The sequence below is a fragment of the Phyllostomus hastatus genome, unplaced genomic scaffold, assembly GCF_019186645.2.
Source record: "Phyllostomus hastatus isolate PE091 unplaced genomic scaffold, TTU_PhHast_1.1 phas_scaffold_216, whole genome shotgun sequence".
Lineage (NCBI taxonomy): Eukaryota > Metazoa > Chordata > Mammalia > Chiroptera > Phyllostomidae > Phyllostomus > Phyllostomus hastatus.
In genome coordinates, this window is record NW_025334018.1 from 12,435,468 (window position 1) to 12,458,030 (window position 22,563).

Below are 22,563 nucleotides of genomic sequence, written 5' to 3' on the forward strand. Positions count from 1 at the left end.
GAGAGAGAGCCAGAGGGAAGGGATAGAAATACCAACCAGCAGCAGTAGCCCTCTCCCTGCCAGAAGAACTGGGCAAGTCACGACAGAAGATTCTGAGGGGCACTTAGGATTTGAAATGAAGCAAAAGGATAATATTGGAGGTGGAGGTAATGTATTGGGTTGGCCAAAAAGTTTGTTTGTTTTTTTCTGTATGATTGCTCTAGTAGCATTTAGTTGTATTTAACGTCATTCAAAACGATTTTGTTAGATTATATTATGACAGCTGTCATATTAGCTTGCAGATTTAAAAAACATCAAAATTGGTGAATTTTTGTGCAGCCACTTTAATATTGAAGATGGAAGAAAATATGCAACATTTTTGGCATAGGATGCTTTTTTATTTTAAGAAAGGTAAAAACACAACTGAGATGCATAAAAAAGATTTGTGCAGTGTATGGAGAAGGTGCTGTGACTTAACAAATGTGTCAAAGGTGGTTTGTGGAGTTTCTTGGCACTGTTGACGTTTTGGCCAAATAATTCCTTGCTGTGGGGCTGTCTTATGCATTGGAAGATGTTTAGCAGCACCCTTGGCCTCTACCCACTAGAAGCCAATAGCAAGAGATAACTGACATACTCAAATTATCTAAATCAGTAAAGTTATTCATGAAAATGAAAAATGTGTCTTTTATTTTATGGAAAAAACTAAACGGACTTTTCAGCCAACCCAATACTAAGAACTCAAGCTAAAGCAGAAGGAGCTACTCTTTTAAAGGAAGAAGCCCCCTTCAGACCGGCTCCGTGGAGGCAGGGGACAGTTGGGGTAACCTCTGTATCTCTAAGGGAACCACGTTGGTGTGATGTGCAAGGTGACATGGGTTCCTGGAAATGAGCGGACAGCAAAGGGTAGGGGACAGAGAAGGTAATGGGGTTGTTTGGGCCCAGGGTTCCATCACTAGTGTTCAGACCTTGAAGTTGTCAGTCACTGGTCACAGGCTTCCAGAGACCTCCTTGGCTTCACAGCCCGAGGAAAAAGCTTACTTTTCCTATAAGGAGGAGAAAAGGGGAAACTTCAAAACATGAACACCAGAAGACGTCCCTGTCTGCCTCCCTAGGATTAACCAGGCTGTCAGTGTATAACCTCCAGGGATTCTCAGGTCCCGAGTTCCCCTGCACCGGATGAGTCACTAAATCTTATTTGAAGTGTTCAGACTTTGCCTCCAGCAAATATTTGGCTTTGACACTTTCTGTCATCTCTTCTAAGAAGAGAAGCAATAAGCAGAACTGCTGTCAGAGCTCGGGGCGTGGGAAAACCTCCTGCCTCCAGTCATCCTCCTCTGCACTGCCCTCCCCAACACCCCAGAGAAACAGCCTCATGCTGAGCACTAGCCTGAGAGCACGAGAGTGGATTCTGGTCAAATTATTTCGCCTCATGTACATGACTAAGTAGTTGGCCCCCTTGTTCTGAGATGGGACATAGGCCAAGACATAGAAAGGCCACCAGGCAGAGACCGTGACCCTGGACTGCCCTTTATCCTATATCACATGCTGAAGAAAAGTATTAAACAAACTACCATGTCCTACAAGATGGCATGAGACACCAGAGGAAGCCCACTCAGCTCCAGGCAAACCCCAGCCGGCAGGCATCCAGGCCTCTGTTCGTGGGAACTTCTTCTCAAGGTTTCCCTGCCACTCACCAGCCTGTCACTATCTCAGGAAACGTGGTCCCCGAGCAGGTAGACAGTCCTACTGGGTAACTCTCCAGGAAAGCGGGCCCACCCCCAAATGGTTCACAATGTGCTGAGCCCTGGGCCCTTGCAGGGCTTACCCAGAGCATCTGAAGTAAGGGAGTGGGAGGAGGGGGGCATAATCCTGCCTTCAAGTCCAGTCTAAAAAAGAAGTCATGGGTGACAACTCTCTTAATGTAAAGCATGGTGCTGTCCCTGGTGTCAGGTCTGAAGCCTCCCCCAGGAAGTTTGTAGGTTCAGGGGGTCCCTGACAGGCAGACCAGCCAGCATAAGGTTACTGGATTTAAGGTTACTGGCTTTAGCAAATGAAAACATAGGACATCCAGGTAAACACCAATTTCAGATAGACAAGGAAGCTTTTTTTTTAGTCCCATGTAATATTTGGGGCATACTTAAACTATAAAAATGATTCCTTGTCTATCTGAAATTTAAATTTAACTGAACATCTTGCATTTTATCTGGCAACCCAAGAACAGAACAAAATCACAAGGCCCAAACCTAAGTCCATGAACATGGCAACATGCAAACAGGTAGAAATTTCAAAGCCAAGAGTCAAATTGCTGAGGGGACAGAAAATAACAGGTGGCTCAGAGCGAGCAAGACCCTGCTGGGTCTGTGGCTGCCCGGGAATGCCCAGGTCATCTGGAATGCCTCCGACTCTGACCCATCACATAGGCTGCTCCCCCATGCCTCCCTGCGTGGGGCAGTTTGGGACACAGAGACAGAAGTCCAGGGGCTTTGCAGCCAGCTGTGTCCACTCAAGCCAGAGCTGAGGCAAAGCACACTGGGCGAGAGGACCATGGGCGGGCTCACAGCAGTGCCAAGATCTGGGGGAATGCAGATGGGTGCCCAAGGGACAGTATGTGCTTTCAACGTGAAGACTGATGGGACAGTTTCTCTGTTGCCAGGAAAGAAACCTCTGAGACTGCTGCTGCTAGGGGCACTGCTAAGACCGGAACCTGAGAGCTGGAGAAACTGAAAAACAGGAAACGGGCGCAATCCAGGACTGCAGCTGCAGACTCTGAAGGTCTGAGCTCCTGCAAAGTTGGGCAACTGAGGCTCAGAGCGAGGCTGCCCCTCCCTTCGAGGCTGACACCAGGAAACTCCCAGGCAGGCTCCCACCCCTTCACACCGAGGACTCCCCAACACCCACCACACCAGGCCCACATAGACAAGAAAGCAGTTCACCACGTCAGGAACTATTTTGAAATGTCTAACCACTGTCCTCCATTCAACCTGCAGGTCAGCTAACTCAGAGCTCCCCCATCTCAGGGAGACCAGTGGTTTCATCTTCTAAGAGGGGACCAAGGTGCAATCTGCAGAAAGGCAGTTTTTCAGAGACAGCTTGAGCAACCTCAGCTTCCACGGGCCTGAGGCTTGAGAAATGCCAACACTAACCAGTTCACTTCCTGGCACTTGCCTTGCCCAGCCTAGGCCTTCCTCTTCCTCTTGTCTTACTCAGTTTTAGACACCAGGCTCCTGGCCCCAGGAGTCCTACTGTGCGGAGGGTTGAGAATTTCTGAGTGTCCCAGAACATCTGGAGTCAGAGCAGCTGTGACCACTGCTGAGAAAGCTGCCTGCTCTGAGGAGCTCTGAAGAGGACTTTAACAACCATTCCTACTACTATTACAACTGTTTACCAAGCACGAACTATAGAGCAGGCCATGTTTAGAACTTTATGCACTGCCTCGCTTCATGCACAAACACTACCCTTGACCCTATTTCACAGACAAGGATCTCGCAGCCGCAGGTGTCTGCCCATCTAGGTGGTTAACACTCAGGGGCAGAGGAGATCAGGGAGACAAAATCTCAGCCGTTGGAACTGACCTCCAGGTTAAAGCCCTGATTCTTTGGAGAACAGTGTCAGGACAAAGGAATCTAAAGGCGGGTTCCAGGGCTTGCAAAGCTTAGCTCTTTGGCAGCAGGGGGCGCCAATGTCTGCAAAAAGCTACTTGGCGGGCGAAAACCTAGACACCATTCCTGTGGAGTACAGATGCCAAAGGGAAGAAGGGGAAATGATACTCTTGGGCCCCACAGGTACCAGAAAAGAAACTCAACACAAAACTGGCCTGTGATGCAAGCAGCACAGGCCCAGATTTAGTGAGTGTTAGATCCCAGGTGAGCCTTCTTATCAGCTTCCCCAGAGCTAGACAAATGTCCCTGGGGAAAACCAGCCTAGCCTTTGGGTCTCTTCTGGTTTCTCATGTGTCCCGCCAGCCCGGTCAAGTAGCCACAAACCCCATGGTTCCTATTTCCCTAGGTCAAGTCCACATCCATGCTCAGAAAAGTCAAATAGCACCAGGGAAAAAAATGAACAGGGACAGATTGGCCTAGAAAAGGATCTTCCTTCTCTACTTTAGTTCCCCTCCTACTGTTTCCATTGCTCTCCATTGTCTTTCAAGGTGTGATTTTTTACACTGTATCCAGTTTTCTTCCAGGTGTTGTGGTATTACAATAGTAAGTGTCCTGTTGCAACTTTCTATAGGCTACCCAGTTTCCCTCACTAAGCTTCTGCTTATTTGTGAAATGCTGCCGACGTGGTAAACAGTAAGTGAAAGGGAGGGAGGGAGTCCATCAGCCAACAGGGTGCCCAGAACATGGCAGGCACTTAGCATAGTATGACCTTTGGTCGGCCACCCAGGGAGTTTGAGTTGGGGCCCCATGGGTCTAGTGAAAAGCACTGGCCTTGGTGTGGGTGGGCTCAGATTTTTGTAAATCGTGTGACCTTGAATAAGTTGTTCAAACTCTGCTGGCCCCAGTTTTCAGTCCAATGAGGAAAATTAATGCCTGTCTCACAGGTAGTAAATGAAAAACCACACACGAAGCTCTTAGCTCTGTGCCTGGCTCGTGGTAGGTACTCAGTGATGACTAGTAGTACATCTTATTTCATTTACTAGATGAAATAAAAGCAAGTAGATGAAGGCATTACAGTAGTTGGAGAATACCTATAAAAGGCCAAATATTATAATGGAAATCAGAAAGGTAGAAGGTAATGATAAATATTTCTTGCACTTTAAATCCACTTAGCAATTTTCCCAAGTGCTTAGACATTCATTATCTCTTCGCATTTTCACCTCCACCAGGTATTATATGGTGGAATAGATATTATCCCTACTTTAAAGATAAGGAAACTAAAATTTAACAAGATTAAATGAATTCACTAACATCCACCCAGCTGCACAGAACCAGAATAAGAATTCATCTTCACACCCCCAGTTCCTGCCTTCAGTGCTGATAGTTCTACGTGAAATGGGCATCCATAGGAGAACGTAATCAGTGGTATAAGGTGGACATTTGGTGGGGAAAGCAGAGCAGGGGGAAAGAGTACTGGCAAAGACAATGTTTATGTGTTTGATGAAGCCTCCTTAGTCACTGTTGCCCAGAATAGACCTGAGCCCAAAGAGAAAAGGAGAAACTCAGACATCCTGAGGAGAAGAAGACTGGGAACACGGTTCATATCTCAGGTGGTCTGATGAGGTCAGGTTGCACTTATTTTTTTAAGTTTTCATTCCACAAAAATGTTTTGGAGTCTTATGACATAGCAAGTGCTATGTTAGATACTGGAATACAGACAGGGACAAAAATAAAGTTCTTATCCTTGCAGACGTATCAGCTAGTGAAGGAGACAAACAATGATCAAATAAGCCATGCATGGATATGTCATTACAGACTGAGGTAAGTGTTAGGATGGGAAAGAACCAGATGTGTCGAGAGAGCCCCTGAGGGTTAGAATTCGGAAGGTCATGGGAGGCCAACGCCGAGAGCCTGGCAGACAGAGGCAGCATGTGTGCACTCCCCACATGACAGCATGAGGAACACTACAGAAAGGAAGAGAAGCCAGTGAGGTGGAAGGGAGAAGGTGGGGTGGAGAGAGCACCAAGGGCCTGCCGGCTGTGGTTGGAGCCTGGGTCTTATTCTCATGGAAGTGTGCAGCCACTAGATCTTAAAACACGGGAGCAGCAAGGAGAGCACTGAGAAGAGCAAGCAGAGGGCAGCCCTTGCAGGGGCTTTGATCACAAACAACAGTGATGTGGTCTGGCTTACTTCAGAAAAAACTAAGTTATTGGAAGCAGATGTTGTAGCATCGGAAGAAAGGTTGAACAACTGGGCCTTGAGAAAGGCAGGAACAAAAGAAGTGCCACAGATCCAGGGAGTGAGCATGAAGGGACAGTCACCGCTGTCAGAACGAATGCGCCCCAGCCACCTCCCAGTTCTTGTGTTACTCCTCTCAGAACCCCATTACCCAGACATAGACTCACAAGCTCAGCCTGGGTCACGTGCTCACTTCTTGACCTGAAGACAACACACCTAGACCGAGAGTCTCTCAACAAGACAGCTCCCAAGGGGCAGGGGTGTTCTGAAAAGGAAAATCACAAAGAAACTGGGATGACATCCCCAAAGAAGTGGGGAAAGATTCTGGACCAAAAGAACAGAATCACACGTCTGCTGCAGATTCTGAAAGAAAGGCTGGAGGATGATAAGGACAAACAGGGTGCCTCAAGACAAGGGGGTGGGCCACACAGGAGGTGTAGGAGATGGGAAGTAGAGATAAGAGCTGCCAGGTGGCACTCATATCAGGTCCCACATCACATGACCCTCCCTTGGGCCTCATTCTCTGACTGACTGTAGCATTCCGAGAGATAAGGTAACCACTAAATAAATAAGCCACCAAGCACAGTGAAAGGTGACATAGGAAAGTGAGAAGGAATTTGTTCATTCCACCAATAATTAATTATGTATAAACACTCATCCAAGGATGAAGACTGACTCTGAAGTGGTCCCCTGGTTTGGGAAGATGAAGGAACGGGGAAGGGTTACCTACAGATGAGCTTTGGGATGTGCAGAACAAAAAGCCAGGGAAATAAGCCATGGACCTGCTGACAGACCTGTAGGCAGGAAGTACCTGAGATGGGTCAGGGCCACCTCTGCTTCTAAAGATCTATCTGTTGAAATAATGTCATGGTTTCCCCACCTGGACAAGCAAACTTAGCTCAAAATATGCAAAATTAATGCATAATTTCTCACATGAAGAACATTTTATATGTGGGTTGCCGTACCCTAGGAAACCCATAATGCTTCAAAGTAAGCAGATACTGCAAAAGCACTAAAGATAACAAGTGCACAAGAGCTGGACACCCCGCCTGAGACGGCAAGCCCCTGCTTCCCCCAGGGCTATTTTGTTTCACTGGAAGGGAGCTCCAGGTTCCTTGTGCCTTTTCAAGGCACTGGGGCTAATGGTTCAAAAGTTTTATTTTCCCTCCCTTTTCATGGAAGTCTCTTTCCACTGCATTTAGATGAAAAATTGGGGTGCAAAAGAGTGGCACTGAGTCTAAGGAAAGGAGTTGAGAGATGAAACTTCTGTGTAATGTGTCAAATCTTCAAAACACCGCAGCAGGTATCTGCTTTTCAAACCAAGAGATGTCTGCTTTTGCAGAAAGGTGGTGGGAGAGATTGTGGCCATTTCCAATAGCACTTACCACTTCAATGTGAAGCAAGCTGACAAATTTACAATAAGAACTGAGACAGGATAGTCAGAAGCTAGGAAAACTCCCTGACAAGGAGAACAGGGAAACTGAGACAGGCAGCTGAACACTGTGGCCAAGCAATTTACAGCCAGGTGCAGACTGTCACCAGGGCGAAGGCCTCAAGGGACTGGCAAAGGGCTAAACTGGGATCACAAGAACCTCACCCCCAGGGTAACCTCTCCTCCCTGGCCTTTCCTCCCTGGAGACATCATCTAGGCCTCAGCTGTATTTTGGGTCGAGGCCCAGAAAAGTAGCAAAACCAGGTGGGCTAGGCCAGCACTAACTGCAATGACTAAAGACCCCCTGCCTTGTCACTGACCAGAGGAGACCATGACCCTGAAAGGGCACATGGGGGAACTGATGAATAATATTCTACCAAACCCTCCCCTGAGACCTCCCCTAAGATTCCCGCCTGCAGGAGAGAAAAGCCTCAAGATAAAGGACCCAGGACCCTGAGTGCGTGCTCTCCCGCTGGGGAGCAGCCTGTGCCATTCCCTTTCCTTTCTCCCCGCCCCACCCACCCACCCCCACCAACCCCACTTCTTTCTTCACAGGCACGGGTCTCTTAGACTCTGGCCATGGGCAGCTGGCAGCGTGTCCCAGGCTGATCCCCTGACCCTGTCCCTATGGCTGACCCCTTTTCTCTGACTTCCCAGTGAGCTCAGGCAGCCCAGCCCAGCCTCTCCTGTTGCTGCTTTTCCGCTAAACCCTTCCTTGTTTCACTGTCCCCAGCTCTAATAAATGCATCCTCATAGTCACCTGGACTCGTGCTGTGAAACCTTTCCTACAGGAAGTCAAGAACCCACACGCTACAGCTGGCCCTAGGCAAACCCGCTCAGGTAACAGAAGGGACAAATATAGGAACATGAGAGAAAAGCAGTGCAGGTTCCTTAAAGAGGAATTCTCTCTAAGGTATCACAATATTTTCCTTACTGCTCTCTAAAGCTCAGGTCTCTTGAAAAACTTGGGGGAACTTACGTGGACTCAACACTGGCCTCCTTGAAATACAAGGTTTTGGTAGACATCTTCTCTTTCAGAACCTCTGCAGGCTGCCCAAGACCAGAGGTCATATCTAGTCACTTAGCATAGGGTCTGGCTCAGCTAACGCCTGTTGCATGATTATATCCTCTTCACTGTCCAGGGTTCTTTTTGGTAAAACACATCATGTCATTCGTCTGATCCCCACAAAACAAAATTCCAGTAACTTAACAGATGTAAAGGAACCTTCACAATTTGGTCTCCAGATGCCATTTCATTCCCCACCCCATCACCCCACCCCCAACACATGCTCTGTGCTCTAGCCACACCCAGCTTTTTGGCATTCCCTGAACAGACTATCTCTGGGGCTGGTCCCGTTCCAGCCTCTCATTACACACACTCCCACTCTGTCCACTACACTCTAACTCAGTCCTTAAAGGTTAGTTAAAAAGGCAGTTCTTCCTTGAAGCCTTTCCCAGCTCATCTGGGTCCCTTTTTGTATTCCACATCATTTTATGCATTTTTTATTGGAGCACTTGTCAGTGACATTATAATTTGTTTATATAACTGTTACTTTCACTAGCTTGTAAGTTTCCCATGAGTAGGTATTTTATTCAATATCCCCAGTGCCTAGCACAGTGTCTGGCACATAATGGGTATTCAGTATTTGGTGAATTATCAGTGTGTGGTTAAGAATGTACTCTAGCCAGGTCTCCCGGATTTGAAACCAAGCATTGTCTTAACATCCAGACAGGTAACTTAATTCCTCTGTACCTCAGTTTCCTCATTTTCAAAATAGCAATAATTGCCCTGGCTGGTGTGGCCCACTGGATTGAGTGCTGGCCTGAGAACCAAAGAGTTGCCAGTTCAATTCCCAGTCTAGCCCACTCCTGGGTTGTGGCCCAGGTCCCCAGTAGGAAGCATGTGAGAAGCAACCACACATTGATATATCTTTCCCTCTTTCTCCCTCTCTTCCCCTCTCTAAAAATAAATAAAACCTTTTTTAAAAATAAAATAAAGTGGTAATAACTCACAGAGTTGCTTTGAGGATTAAATGAGTTACTAACTATAATGAGCTTAGGACAGAGCTCTGTATATTAAATGCTTGATAAAATTTATTATTTACAGTATTCCTGTCAAAGAGCCTATGACCAAATGGGTCTCACTTAATGCTTGCATAACTGAGCAGGACATGGGGTACCCCATGAATTCTCCAAGTTTCTAATAATGATAAATTGTTGTTGCTAAACTCCTAAAAGGTTTTTAGAAGTTGGATGAGAAAGAAAAAACATGGCCGAGTGGGATTCAATGTGAGTGCATGAAGATGGAAGTATTTCAATATACACGCCTAAGATGATGAGCTTTTATAAGTTGAAAGTGCCCTAGTGAGAAATCTGGGCACCTGGGACCTGGCCCTGCTTTAACTACCAACTACCCACGTGACCACCCTGGGCCTCAGTTTCCTCAACTGTGAGGACATTAGATTAGAATATTGATGTTTAGGGAAACTTCTAGCCTTTATGTTCTCCTTAAAAGAGTCCTTAAAGGCTTTCTAGTTAGTTCCCTCAAGACATCACCCCTAAACTTCACTAAACTACTAGATATCATTAAGTGTAAGCCAGACACCATTTGCCTCAGCTCCCCAGGCAACCTTCCTCTTAATGCTATTTTATAACTGATTAAGCTTGCATTTCACATTTAGTGGGAAAACCTAGAGTTGCTTATTTATTTAGATATATTTTCTATTTTCTTTGTTCTTCATTTCTTCTAGACTCTCTGACTGGCCATCTGGGATCATTTTCCTTTTGCCTGAAGTACAATTTTTAGTTGTTTTCTTTAATGCAGATTTTTGTGGTGGCAAACACTGTTTTTACTGGTCTGAAAACATTTTTGTTACTTGTATTCTTGCAGGATATGTTTTCTGGGTATACATTTCTAGAATGACAGTTGTTTTTTATTTTGCAGGACATTGAAGATATCATTCCTTTGCCAGGAGGATGCGAACAACTTTGTTCTTTCTTACCACTTACCCAGGAAATGTGCTCCGCAGCCCTCATCTTCACCATCCCTGCATGAAGTATCAGACAGGTCCCAAAGCTTTTCTGATCCCTTCAGTTAACAAGAATCCCAGCCCAGACTAATCCGAAGCTCTGGACTCTCATTCCCTGTAGGATTTCCCCCAGTAGTAACTTGGGCCTATCTAGGCAGAGAAGCCTGAGCGGGGAGGGATCATGATAAGCTCCTCCTGTTTCTTTACTCCATGCTCTTCCCCCACTCACTAGCTGCTCTTTGGGGCCTCTCCAGGGTCAAGCACCCAAAGCACACAAAAGAAATAAGGTCTCACTTGACCTCTAGATCTAGCACATGTCCATGCTAATTGTTTTCTCTCAAGTGTGACTTTGTGAGCTCTCTGGAGTCCCCTCTCCATCTTGAGTTCTCTCGATTTGGGCCTTTCCAGCCAGGCAATCATGACTATCCCTCAGGCTCCTGGCTTCTAACAGTCCACCCTTCTGCTGAGGACACCTCTTAGACAGGGTCCCTTTTAGGAACTGCCACAAGCCCCAGTCCCTCCAAAGGGCCCATGCCTGGTCCACAGCAAACACTTGAATCATTGTCCTGCCATTCCTATTGTAGCCCTATCTGTATTCTGCTGCTGGCAGGGAGAGTTCCAGACTCGTGTCTAATACTAGTTCCTCTGTTCCCCAAACTCTGGATAACATATGTCAAATCCTCCAAGGGTTTTCTTAAAGCCCCTCTCAGCTGGCTTGAAATTGGAGCAGGGAAGCATCCCCTCTTCCCCCTTCCCTGGTGTGGTGAGACTGACCCTCTCTTTTCATCTCTCAGTGTATCTTAGCCTGCTCTCACACAGCCAAGATGATACAGGATGCCATTGACTGGCAGAACCAGGTTTCATTTAAACCCTTTGCAATTCCACAAGGACAGTGTGATGTCTATGTGTCCTCATATAGGAGCTTATCATGATCCCTTACTTTTACATGTCAACATGACTGAGCCATGGGGTGCTTAGACATTTGGCCAAACATCATTCCATGTGTGTCTGTGAGATCATTTCTGGATGAGATTAACATTTCAATTGGGCCTTCACTGATGTGGCTCAGTTGGTTGGGCATCATCTTGCAAAGCGAAGGGTCACCAGTTCAATTCCTGGTCAGGGCACATGCCTAGGTTGCGGGTTCAGTCCTCAATCAAAGTGTGTCTGAGAGGCAACCGATCAATGTTTCTCACGTTGATGTTTCTCTCAAGTGTGACCTTGTGAACATTTGATTTTTTAAACATTTGAATTCGTAGACTGAGTAAAGTAGGTTGCTGGCCCTAATGGAGGTAGGCCTTGACCAATCAGATGAAGACCTGAATAGAACAAAAAGGCTGGTAAGAGGGTATTCCCACTGTCTAACTGCCTTACTCTAAGACGTATATTAGTCTTTCTCTGCCTTCAAACCCCACCCGGAAAATTGGCTCTTCTTGGCCCAAGCCAGGTGGTTCAGTAGTTTAGAGCATCATCCCAAACACCAAAACATTGTGGGTTCAATTTATGACCAGGGCACATACCTAGGTTGTGGGTTCCATCCCCAGTCAGGACATGTATGGGAAGCAACTGATTGATATTTATCTCTCACATCAACGTTTCCCTCTTCCTCTCTCTCTAACAGCAATAAAACGTGTCAGATATCCTTGGGTGAGGACAAAAAACAAAATTGGCTCTTCCTGGATCTTGAGCCTGCCAGTTTTCAGATGAGTTCTCCTAGGCCGATTATAGATTTTGAAACATTTCACCCTGCATAATCACATGAACCAATACCTTACAATATATATACAAATAGCAACTTTTGCTTCTGTTTCTCTAGAGAACACTGACTGATGCAGACAATCTTGTGCCTAGCTTTAGAATGTAAAGGTCCTTAAGTATTTGTGATTTTGCTCTTAGTCTTTGTGTCCTCTGTTGAAACTTAGAAACAATAAGAAAGCCACATTAGCCCTGGCTGGTGTGGCTAAGTGGATTGAGTGCCGGCCTGTGAACCAAAGGGTCACCAGTTTGATTCCCAATCAGGGTATATGCCTCGGATGCAGGCCAGGACCCCAGTAGGGGTGCGTGAGAGGCAACCACACACTGATGTTTCTCTCCCTCTCTTCCTCCCTCCCTTCCCCTCTATCTAAAGATAAATAAATAAATAAATCTCTTTTTTTAAAGTCACATTAAAATTATGCCAGATTATTTATTCTATAATTTTTCAAGTCTTTCCTAATTCCAATGATTTAAATGGGGATCCTCTGTGAGACACAATAAATCTTCAGATTTAGAACTGCCACCTGAATGGGTTGTGTTCCCCTTCTTTCCCCAACCCACTGTAAAAGTGAAAATGAAAATGAGTAGGTTATTCCCATAGGGTCCCATGGAAACAAATAAATTATCCCTTGCGTTTGCTCCCCTCTCCTGTTGCGTAGTGCCTTCTCTTGCTTCACACATGTCTGCACAAGCAGGCATACACTCCTTCCTCTCACCAGCAAACACCAGAAGCTGAAAACTGATAAAAAAAAAAAAAAAAAAAAAAAGAAGAAGCTACCGCTGCCTAAACGCTGCAGGGAAAACATTGAACCAAGCGACTGAGCCCAGCAACCTGTGACCATGGAGATGGTTTGTAATCAGCAAACCAAGGCCCTCGCCTTCCTTCCTTCTCTGGGCATCCAAGAAATGGTTGGTTTAGAAACCCTGCCCCACACACTATTTTCCAGCAACAACTGCATAGCAACAGGATTAATATGCTGTAAACTGAGCAGTCAAAAAACTGCTCCTGTCCTCCTTATCAAAACCGGAGTTATGATAACAACACAGGGCTTCTTTTTCCAGTCGCAGGGCAGACTTGATATCCTGAACTACTGGATAAAACTTAGAAGCGTCTTCTTTAAAAACACACCGCTTGACTAACACGCAAGGAAGAGCATTCACAGAGGCCAAAGTGAAGTGAAAGCAGAAACCCCGGGGAGCACGCAGGTGCCAAAGCCATGGCCTCGAGTTACTGACTCAGCAGCGGCGAGGACTTGGGTTCCGTAGGTAAAGCCTGAGACCCCCTAAGGCGGAGAGCCCACCAGGGGACTCCTGCCCCTCCCGGCGCCCCGCCGCAGCGCCACGCCCTCGGACCGGAAGTGAACCCTCCGAGCCGAGAGGACGACGAGGAGACGGGCACGTGCTGATCCTGGTCGGCGCAGCGGGCAAACCTTCCAGGGAACTTGCCCGCCCCCCTCACACCACGCCAGCCTTTGAATGGGTTTGTTGTCTGAATTCATACTCCGCGGTGGTGGCTTGAGATGATTCGCAGAAATCCGAGTAAATCCTCTCTGAAGGAATAAAACCTCAACTGACAACTCAGAGAAGCGCCACAATTTTCCAAGGAAAACGAGCAGCTTAGGATGGAAAGAGAGAGAAAGGTCACACAGTGCGCAGGAAACAAGACACTAACGTCAACAGGCAGAAAACCCCACCGGAGAAACAGATCACAGCGGGGCCAACCGCCGGCACCACGAGACACAGGAAACAAAATTCCTCCACCGCTTCCCCCGTGCCTGACTCTCCTGTCTCCAAGTGGAACCCCGCGCCCGTGCTCTGACTCTCGGCCCCTCTCTGTTCCTTCCGAGGCTCTGCGCTCGTCACCCTCCCGTTCCCCAAGGCCGCCTTCCCCGGGGACCGCGAACAGGTCCACGCTTTCCCAGCGAGAAAGGAAGGAAGGGGAGAAAATGGGCAACTTGCTTTCCCTCCTCTGGCTTCCCCACTCTCCCAGCTGAGCTTCTCTAAAGCTTTCACATCCCCCCCTTACGCACCCCCCTTACGCACCCCCAGCTCTTTGGAAGTTGCCCTTGCGCGGGTGTCAGCGCCCTGAGCCACCAACAACCAAACTCAAGAAACTGCTCTCTCACCTGCTACTGCGAAAGTACTGCTTTGCAGCCGTCCCGGGCCTTGAGACACGTCCTCTCTCGGCCGCCGTGACACCTGTGTCTTCGAATTTGTCTCCGACCTCCCTGGCCATTTCTTTCCTCCCAGTCCCGTTTGAGTGTTAGATCTCCTCAGGCCACTTCTTAAAATGTTGTTGTTCTGAAGGTTCTGTTCTCGACACTTTTCGCATTCTCTCTGAGGTCAACAAAAGTTTGCGGCCACCCATCTGACGTCGACTGGTGTCCCCAGTCTCGGGTGCGGAGAAAGGAGAAACTTGCTTCACATGAACAACTTGCAAAACAGCCGGAGAAACGTCGCATCAATAGGAAAGGCAACGTGCGCTCTCCAGAAACAGAGCGCATGCGCCTTTTTAATAGAATTCCCTCCCTGGTTCCTGATTGGTCCATTTTTATGCAAATAAGAAATTCAAATTTGTGCACATTGATGGACTGAAGAGCAGTGAGCAGTGCCCTGATTGGTTGGTTTCATGTGATCTGAGTGGTCATTATGAGTCATTTTGATTGGTCAGTATATATGCAAATGAGAATATAGCTACACAGCTCCCATTGAACAGGTAGCAGCCCATTAGTGTGGCAGTGTGTGCGCGCGTGCACGCGCCTTCCCTGTCAGTAGTGACTCCCAGGCTGTGGTTATGGATTTGTGCCTTAACCAGGAGGAGTTCTTCCTGGCAGATACTGTACATACCTTCTTGGGGTTCACACTGGCGATATCATCTGTGCTCTTAGCTTTAAAACAGCTGTATAGCTCTGGGGCATCTATATTCTGGCGATGTGAGAATCTTTCCAGAGGTCAGTCCAAGGTAAATATTTAGTTTTAAGAGGATCAATCTGCCTGAGAATATTCCTGTGACATATATGCTCTTGTAAATTAGAAGGGTTCCAAGTCTACTTTCATGAAAACTGAAGAAAGTCCAAATGGAGTTGTCAGCTGATTCTCATTAGAAATAGCTATTGAAAGATCAGTATGTGATAAGCCCTGGCTTATTCACTCAGTTGATTAGACTTTCCACCTGATAGTCGGGGTTTCAGGTTCAATCTCTAGTCAGGACACATACAAGAAACAACCAATGTACGCATCAGTAAGTGGAACAACAAATCAATCAATCTCTCTCTCTCTCTCTCAAAATCAATCAATATTTTTTAATAATTTAAAGAAAAAGAAAGATAAGTACGTGAATTTGTGGCATACAATTCAGAAAGGGCACTGCTATAACAACTTCTTCCATCCTCATCTACTTATTTATCTAAACAAAGCTTCTCAGCATTAATATTAAGGGAATTTATGCTGAGCCCTTTGTTGTTCTAGCAATGAATAATTTTCATTCATGGATACACGAATTAGTAGAAAGAAAAAGCCAACCCCACCAATCTCATTGAGATGCATTTCCAGTAATATTTGACTTTTATATTTAATGAGCGTTTATTTAAATTATGTTTATTTTAATCAATTGTATACTAAGAATAATTTTAATGATAACAAGGTAGAAGAAACTAATTAACACTTAGAGCCTTATGCCCTCAGGAGGAAAATTTTAATTTCTTTTAATAAACATATAATAATATTTGTTCAGACAAGTATAAAAGGACATTCAAGAAAAAACAACTACAAATATGCATTATTTTAGGATATATTTCATGGAAAAAGTTGAGTGAAAATACAAATTCAAGAAGAAAAAGGAAAGATGGACAACTTTCACCCTGTTAAAGAGGATCTTGTCCATATATTTTTTTAAATAGATGATGGTAGGTAACAGATCACATTGGCACTTAGTTTCCATTTGATGCATTAAAATGAGTGATGTGACTTGTCATTTTAAAATGTAAATATTTAAGATACATCAGAAATGACATCTTTTGCAAATACTCACACTTATCACTAGAGTTGATATGTCAAATTAAAAGTGTGTGAAGGTAAATACTGTACATTCCATTTACATGATGTTGTAGAACAGGCAAAAATGATCTATTGTGAAAAAAATCAGAACAGTGCTTGCCTTAGGAAAAGTAGGGACATGGATTGACTGCGAAAGGTGCCCCAGGCCTTTTCGAGGTGATAGTAATATCTCATACCTTTGGGATTAAAAAAGTAAAAGCATTTGTCAAAAATCATCAAACAGTACACTTAAAATTTCCTTGAAGTAAATTTTATCTCAAAAAAGAGAGAAAATCTGTAAATAAATATTTGAACTCTAAAGTTCAATAATGTTATGCATACTGAAGAGTTTAGGGGTAAAACATATTGATGTCTAAACTTTATTTGGAAATGCATAAAAAATAGATTGACAAATGTAGAGATAAGTAATGTACCTAAAGCAAAATGTTTACAGTAGACTATAGGTGGTGAGTTTATGGTGTTCACCACTCAATTACTTCAACTTTTCTGTAGATTTGAAAATATTCATGCCCTGGCTGGTGTAGCTCAGTGGATTGAGCGCAGGCTGTGAACCAAAGTGTCGCAGGTTTGATTCCTAGTCAGGGTACATGCCTGGGTTGCAGGCCATGACCCCCAGCAACTGCACATTGATGTTTCTCTCTCTCTGTCTCTCTCTCTCTGTCTCTCTCTCTCTCTCTCTCTATTTCCCTCCCTTCCCTCTCTAAAAATAAATAAATAAAATCTTTAAAAAAAGAAAGAAAATATTCACAATAAAATATTGGAAGAAATGTGCAAAGGTGATATGTTTTTTCATAAGGATAATATATTTTTCATAATTCTTTTCGGGAATGTGTGGGCAAAAGTCTGAAGACCATTGGGTTTTTATTATAGCCATTTGCGGCTGAATTTTTAACCTAAACTTACAATCCAAACCTCTCTCCAGAATCCCAATCATATTTCCATCTGTCTCCTGGACCATTCCATCTGGATTTCCCATCAGATCTAAAACTCAACAGATCCAAATATAAATTTATTGTCTTCCTGTGTCAGTTAGAAATATGATTAGTTACAAGTAAAAGAATATAAGAGTCAAACAAAAACAAAGGTTATTTTTCTTACATAACAAGAAATCTGGGGGTAGGTGGCTGCTGGTATTGGTTCGACACTCTCCTGGTTGGCGGGTCTGCAATTCTCCTGGCCTTTGCTCATAGTCACAAAGTGTTCTATAGCTCCAGGCATCATGTCTGAGTTTGAGATGGGGAAAAAGCGATGGGAGCAATGCCAATGACAAATGAAACTTTTATTAAGACAATTTTAGATTTTCCAGAAGCTTCCCAGCAGACATCCACACAAATCCCATTAATCATCTTTGAGTCATATGGCCACCCTAGCTGCAAAGGAAATCAGAAAGCAAGTACTTAGCTCTTCTATTCTCTAAACTGGATGTAGGGTTGGGTAACAGGTGAGCCCATCTGTAGTACTTGGGACATTCTCCCCCAAACCTTCTCCACCTTCTGTATTCCATCTCTGTTAACAGTTCCATGAGCTGCTAATAGTTACCCAAGTAAGAAACCCAGGCATCATCCTTTCCTCTCTTTCTCCTTCTATATTCCTCATATCCACTCTGTCTTGATCTTTTATCAGTCTTAAATCTCAGCCTCCTTCCTACACCCACTGCTACTGTCCTGGTCCAGGTGGTCATTTTTAAACTGCTGTAATCAGTCTCAAGTCTGAACTTTTAAGACCATCCTCTCTGAGCCCCCAGCTTGACCATTCTAAAAATAGAAATATAACCATCTCTCCCCTGCTTAGATCTTATCTGTGGCTTTTCATAACATCTAATTTAAAGGCTAACTTGCTTATTATGTCATTGAATGTAGTTTCCTGCTTTCACACTAATGTGCTCTTGAAAATGTGTTATCAGTTAGGATGCCCTATGCCTGTCAAGGGTCAGATCCCTCAAGACACAACTTTGTCCAAGGGGAAAGCTGGGGGAGACTATATTCAAAATCTAAATCTATTGTGCTAGGCAGCCAACCATCTGCCTCTACTACATGCATCCTAAGATTGTAGTATGAAAGAACAATAGATTTATATGTTATAATATAGGTTCTGTTCCCAGAGCATATAGAATCTCTAATGTATTTTGTCTTAGAAACCTAAAATTTAACAATATATTTGAAGTATAATATCACTGTTGTTCATTCAGCTCAGAGATTTATTGAATGCCTACTATGTGCTAGACACCACTCTTTCACAGAGTTCTTTTCCTTTATCATAGAACAGAGATGATAGATATAGAACAATGAGTGTTTGATTAAAGCTAAAAATTTGCCTCTTTCTGCATACCTACTATGTCCATCTCTGACTCTGTTTCACTGTTTGAAGCTTTTGCTTGTTACCAGAATTGGCACTTTAATTTTTCTGTCTTCTACTCACTTGTCATTTACAAATAAAATTCACTTTGGATACTCAATCAAGAGTCCAAAGACACAGATGTAGGCAAAAATGGCAACACTGATAGAAAGTGATTGGTCATCTGACACAATACACAATAGCCAAAACATACAGTATTTACTCTGTGCCATGCACCATTCTGAGCACTTGGCCAATATTAACTCATGAATCTCCATAACTCTATGAGGTACATACTATTATCTCCATGCTGCAGATGAGGAAACTGAGGCCTGACGATGCTCTTGTCAGTTGATTGAAAGTTGTGCCCTAGAATCTTTCCAGTTCATCTTCTCTGCTCCACTCCTGCTGACCAGAGCTCTACGTTCTCCCAGAAGGCCTTGTGTTCTCCGACCCTGTCTAATTTGCACATGCTATTTGCATGTGCCTGGACAGCGCTTCCCCTCTGCTCAGACTCATTCTTCAAGGCTAGAGCAGGCCCACTCTCCTCAATAAAGCTTTCTCTGCCCAGTGCAGTGAGGCCAGGCGGCACTGGCCAGCGTTTTGCCTGACCCCCTCGCTTTGCAGTAGTTATTTGCTTACAGATCTGTCTCTACCACCAGAGACAGTGCTACCAGGCTCCCCTGACTCCCCATTGTTGAGTCCTTGGGGCTTGTTGCTACATCGCCTGGCCTATAATAGGCACTTAAAAGTTTTGCTGAATGAATGCATAGGCTCCCTGAATTTTACACTTTCTTGTCGCCCCCACACTGTCTGGCACCACATACTTTAGACACTTAGTCAACCAGAGTGGAAGCCTGATTTCCCCACCAACAGCCTAATTTAATAAAACAAAGCAGAACAAAACCCACCCCCTCTTAACTTCCATATCCACATCCCTTTCCACGCTCTGCCATCGGTTGAATCCAGCAGGACCCTGAGAGTCTGACGCCCCCTCCCCTAGCCATGTGGGCTGAGCAAAGTGGGGAGCAGCCATCCGGGCAGGACCGTCGCATCCTGCTCCTTCTCCCTATTCTTGCCTATTAAGGTAAGAGTCCTCGGAGGAGCGCGGGAGGGGCCGTGGGAGGGTCCCTGGAAAGTGGCCTCCGTGGCCAGTGCTCTTGTTCGGCGCCAGAGAACCACAGCCCCCAGCCGGAGGTGCCCGGCGACAGGTCGTGCCAGCTTCAGGGCAGCCTCAAATCCTCCTTCTCTTTCTATACCCTAGGCCACCTTCCTAGGTTTCTATAACCACCGGGGCCGTGTCCTTATCCCCAACCTCCATCGCAAGCCTCAAATGAGTCTGCACAGGGTGCTGATTAAGTGGGTCTCCGGTTCCCACTTAATTAAGTGGACGCTCCTTCCTGGTAGATGCTCGGATAACCACCGGGAGCTGGGCGCCTGTGGAGCACGTCACCTGGCATCGGGAGTAAAGAAGGCGGTCCCTGGCTCCGGGGGAGAGTGGGGACGTGCTCCTACTGACCCTGACGGCTCGCCAACCCTCGCCAGCCTTTTGGCTCCGGGTCCTACTGGGGCCCTCTAACGCCCCCTGCCGGGGCTCGCCCGCCCTCTGCAGGCCCCGCCTCTGCCCCGCCCCCATAGACCCCGCCCCTTGTCCCTGGCGCTCCACCCCCTCCCCGCCGGCTCCCGCCGCTCCAGGCACTCAATACCCGCCTGGGAACTCTGGATCCCGCCGCTGGGGCTGCAGCATGGGGCGCTTCCGCGGGGGCCTTCGGTGCATCAAGTACCTGCTGCTTGGCTTCAACCTGCTATTCTGGGTGAGACCCGTAGCCCAGAGGGCCGGGCAGGGAGGGGGCCGGGCGGGAACGCGGGGCTGGGGTCCCCGGGGCTCTGATCGCGGCATCGGAGCCGGGCTCCGGGAGAAGGCAGGGTGTTCCAAACGGCGGAGGTGAGAAAAAGGCAGACAAAGAGGGAGACGAGGGATGGAGAAGGAGAGAACGGAAAGAGACAGAGACTGAGCAAGGAGAAATGGTGAGAAGGGGGAGACACCGTGGGGAACCTCCTCGCCTGGGTTTTCATCTCGCAGCTGGTGACTCCAGGTGCGGGGACGCTGGCCTCTCCTCACCTCCTGGGGTTCGGAGAGAGAGAAGGGGGCACCCCCTTCTCTCTCTCCTCCACACTGGAGCCCAGGCCTGGCCAGGGCGTTGGAAGGGAAGACCCTCCCTGCACCCGGGCTGCTGGGGGTGGTGCCCCCGTGAGTCCACACACTCGGAGGAAGGCTGTGACGGTTTTGTGCTGGAAATTGGGAGTAGGAGAGAAAATGGTATAGGAGGGGGAGAGGGTCGTCCTTTTTCTGAGTATTAGGGATGGTCCAGCTGAATGTGAAGAGGCGGTGATGTTCTTCTCTAAAGGGGACCCGCGGAAGGGAGGGGCGGCAGCATCTCCCCCAACCCCCAAACCGCAGCCTCTGCTCCATACTAATGCTCCAAGGGATGATCTCATTCAACTTTGCATTGAATGAACAACATTCTCGGGACTAGTGGTCCACTGAGAGACAGAGCCGTGACCCCTGCCTCCTATATTACTGGGACAAGACTAGGGCTAGACCATCCCTAGATCCCTAGATACACCATCTCAGGCCCTAAAGGGCTGTGGGATAAGGTCTGAAAATTGTCTGGTTTGCACATCCCCTCTTGGGCTTCCTCAAGAGAATGCCAGCCAGTATAACTGCTCAGATAGACTCAGAAGGAAAATACAGATCTTGCTTTGGGTAAAGAAGTTCTTGAGCCAGGAGGGAGCCACAGGGGCCTGAGTGCTTCCAAACAACTGGGATGGAGGAGGTGGTGGTTGTCCTAACTGCTCTGGGGAGGTTGTCTTCCTGTGACTGCAGCTAATCAATTATTGAATGACGGGCTCTGCTTGTGTCTGCCAATCCATTAGCCCAGATGCCCGGATGACTCCAGCAACTCAAGTTCTCAGAGGCCAACTTGCCATCTTCAGCATCCTTCATCACATCATCAAGGTGTGAAGAAGGTAGCCCGAAGACAGGCCCTGAATCTTAAAAATACACATGGCTTTTGTACACCTGGGCATTTCTACCCAGTGTACTATAGAGAGGGGTATTTCTGAAGGCCTCTATGCTGTCCTTTTGAATAGCCTGGCTTAGTTTCAAAGGCTGTGCATTATAAGTGGCATGCTTCAGTGACGCCCTTCACTCTCACTGCTTACAAATTCAAAAGGAGTCATATATGAGCCTGAGAAGGCTTGGTTTGGTGCCTGTTTAGTGCCTGACATTGTGCCAGCCTTTCCAGGGATAATGGGAGGCATTATGGAATGTTTTCAATGTGTCAGGGACAGTACTATGCACACTGCATTCATTAACACAGTTAATCCTCACAACGCTCCAAATTGCATCCTATTATTATCCCCATTTTTACAGATGAGGAAACAGAGGCTCAAATGGGAGCGTGCCCAAGGTCGCACAGCTAGTGAGTGGTGACTCAGACTCAGCCTACTTGCTGCTAAGCCCTGTGGCACATGACACTCCTCACCTGTGGTTCCCCAAGTGTGTTTCCTGGACCAGCAGCATCAGCATCCCTGGGAACTTGTCAGAAATACACATTCTCAGCCCATTCCAGGGCTGCTGAATCAGAAGCGCTGGGGGAGGGACCCAGTCAGCTATTTTAACAATCTTCCAGATAATTCTGATTCATGCTCAGGTTTGAAAAATGCTTATTATTAAATAGGCATTATAAGGATGATTTATACATATATAAATATAAGTACACATATATGTAATTTACAAATATAAAGTACTGTCCTCTAAGCTGCCGGTCTAGTTGAGGAAGTGAGACTAGTGCATATAGAACAAACAACAAACAAAACGGGAAGATTAAAATGGAGTGCTCCCACTGACGTGTGAAATTTGTCACTCGATTTTACACTGCCCACTTCTGTTCCAGTGTAACTTCTGACCAGAAATTCAGTAAGAGAAGTAGGAAGAAAGCGATGCCTGAGTGCCTAGCAGAGTTAGATACCGCCCTGCATTGTATGATCAAATGAAGGAGATTAGCAAAAGGTCCGCAGAGATAGTGAGGAGTCAGGACAGTTGTCCTGAAGAAGGGGATGTCTAAGCTGAACCGAG

The 22,563-nt window shown here is 46.3% G+C and overlaps 1 protein-coding gene across 1 annotated transcript in view; it reads left to right on the plus strand.

The window, feature by feature from the left end:
* Nucleotides 1-20,112: 20,112 nt before the first annotated feature.
* Nucleotides 20,113-22,563, plus strand: part of TSPAN2 (tetraspanin 2) — a 42,703-nt gene continuing 40,252 nt past the window's right edge. Inside the window, exon 1 of the mRNA XM_045816740.1 lies at nt 20,113-20,236. Coding sequence (XP_045672696.1) covers nt 20,168-20,236 — 69 coding nt within the window. The 5' untranslated portion in view covers nt 20,113-20,167. The remainder of the gene's footprint in view (nt 20,237-22,563) is intronic.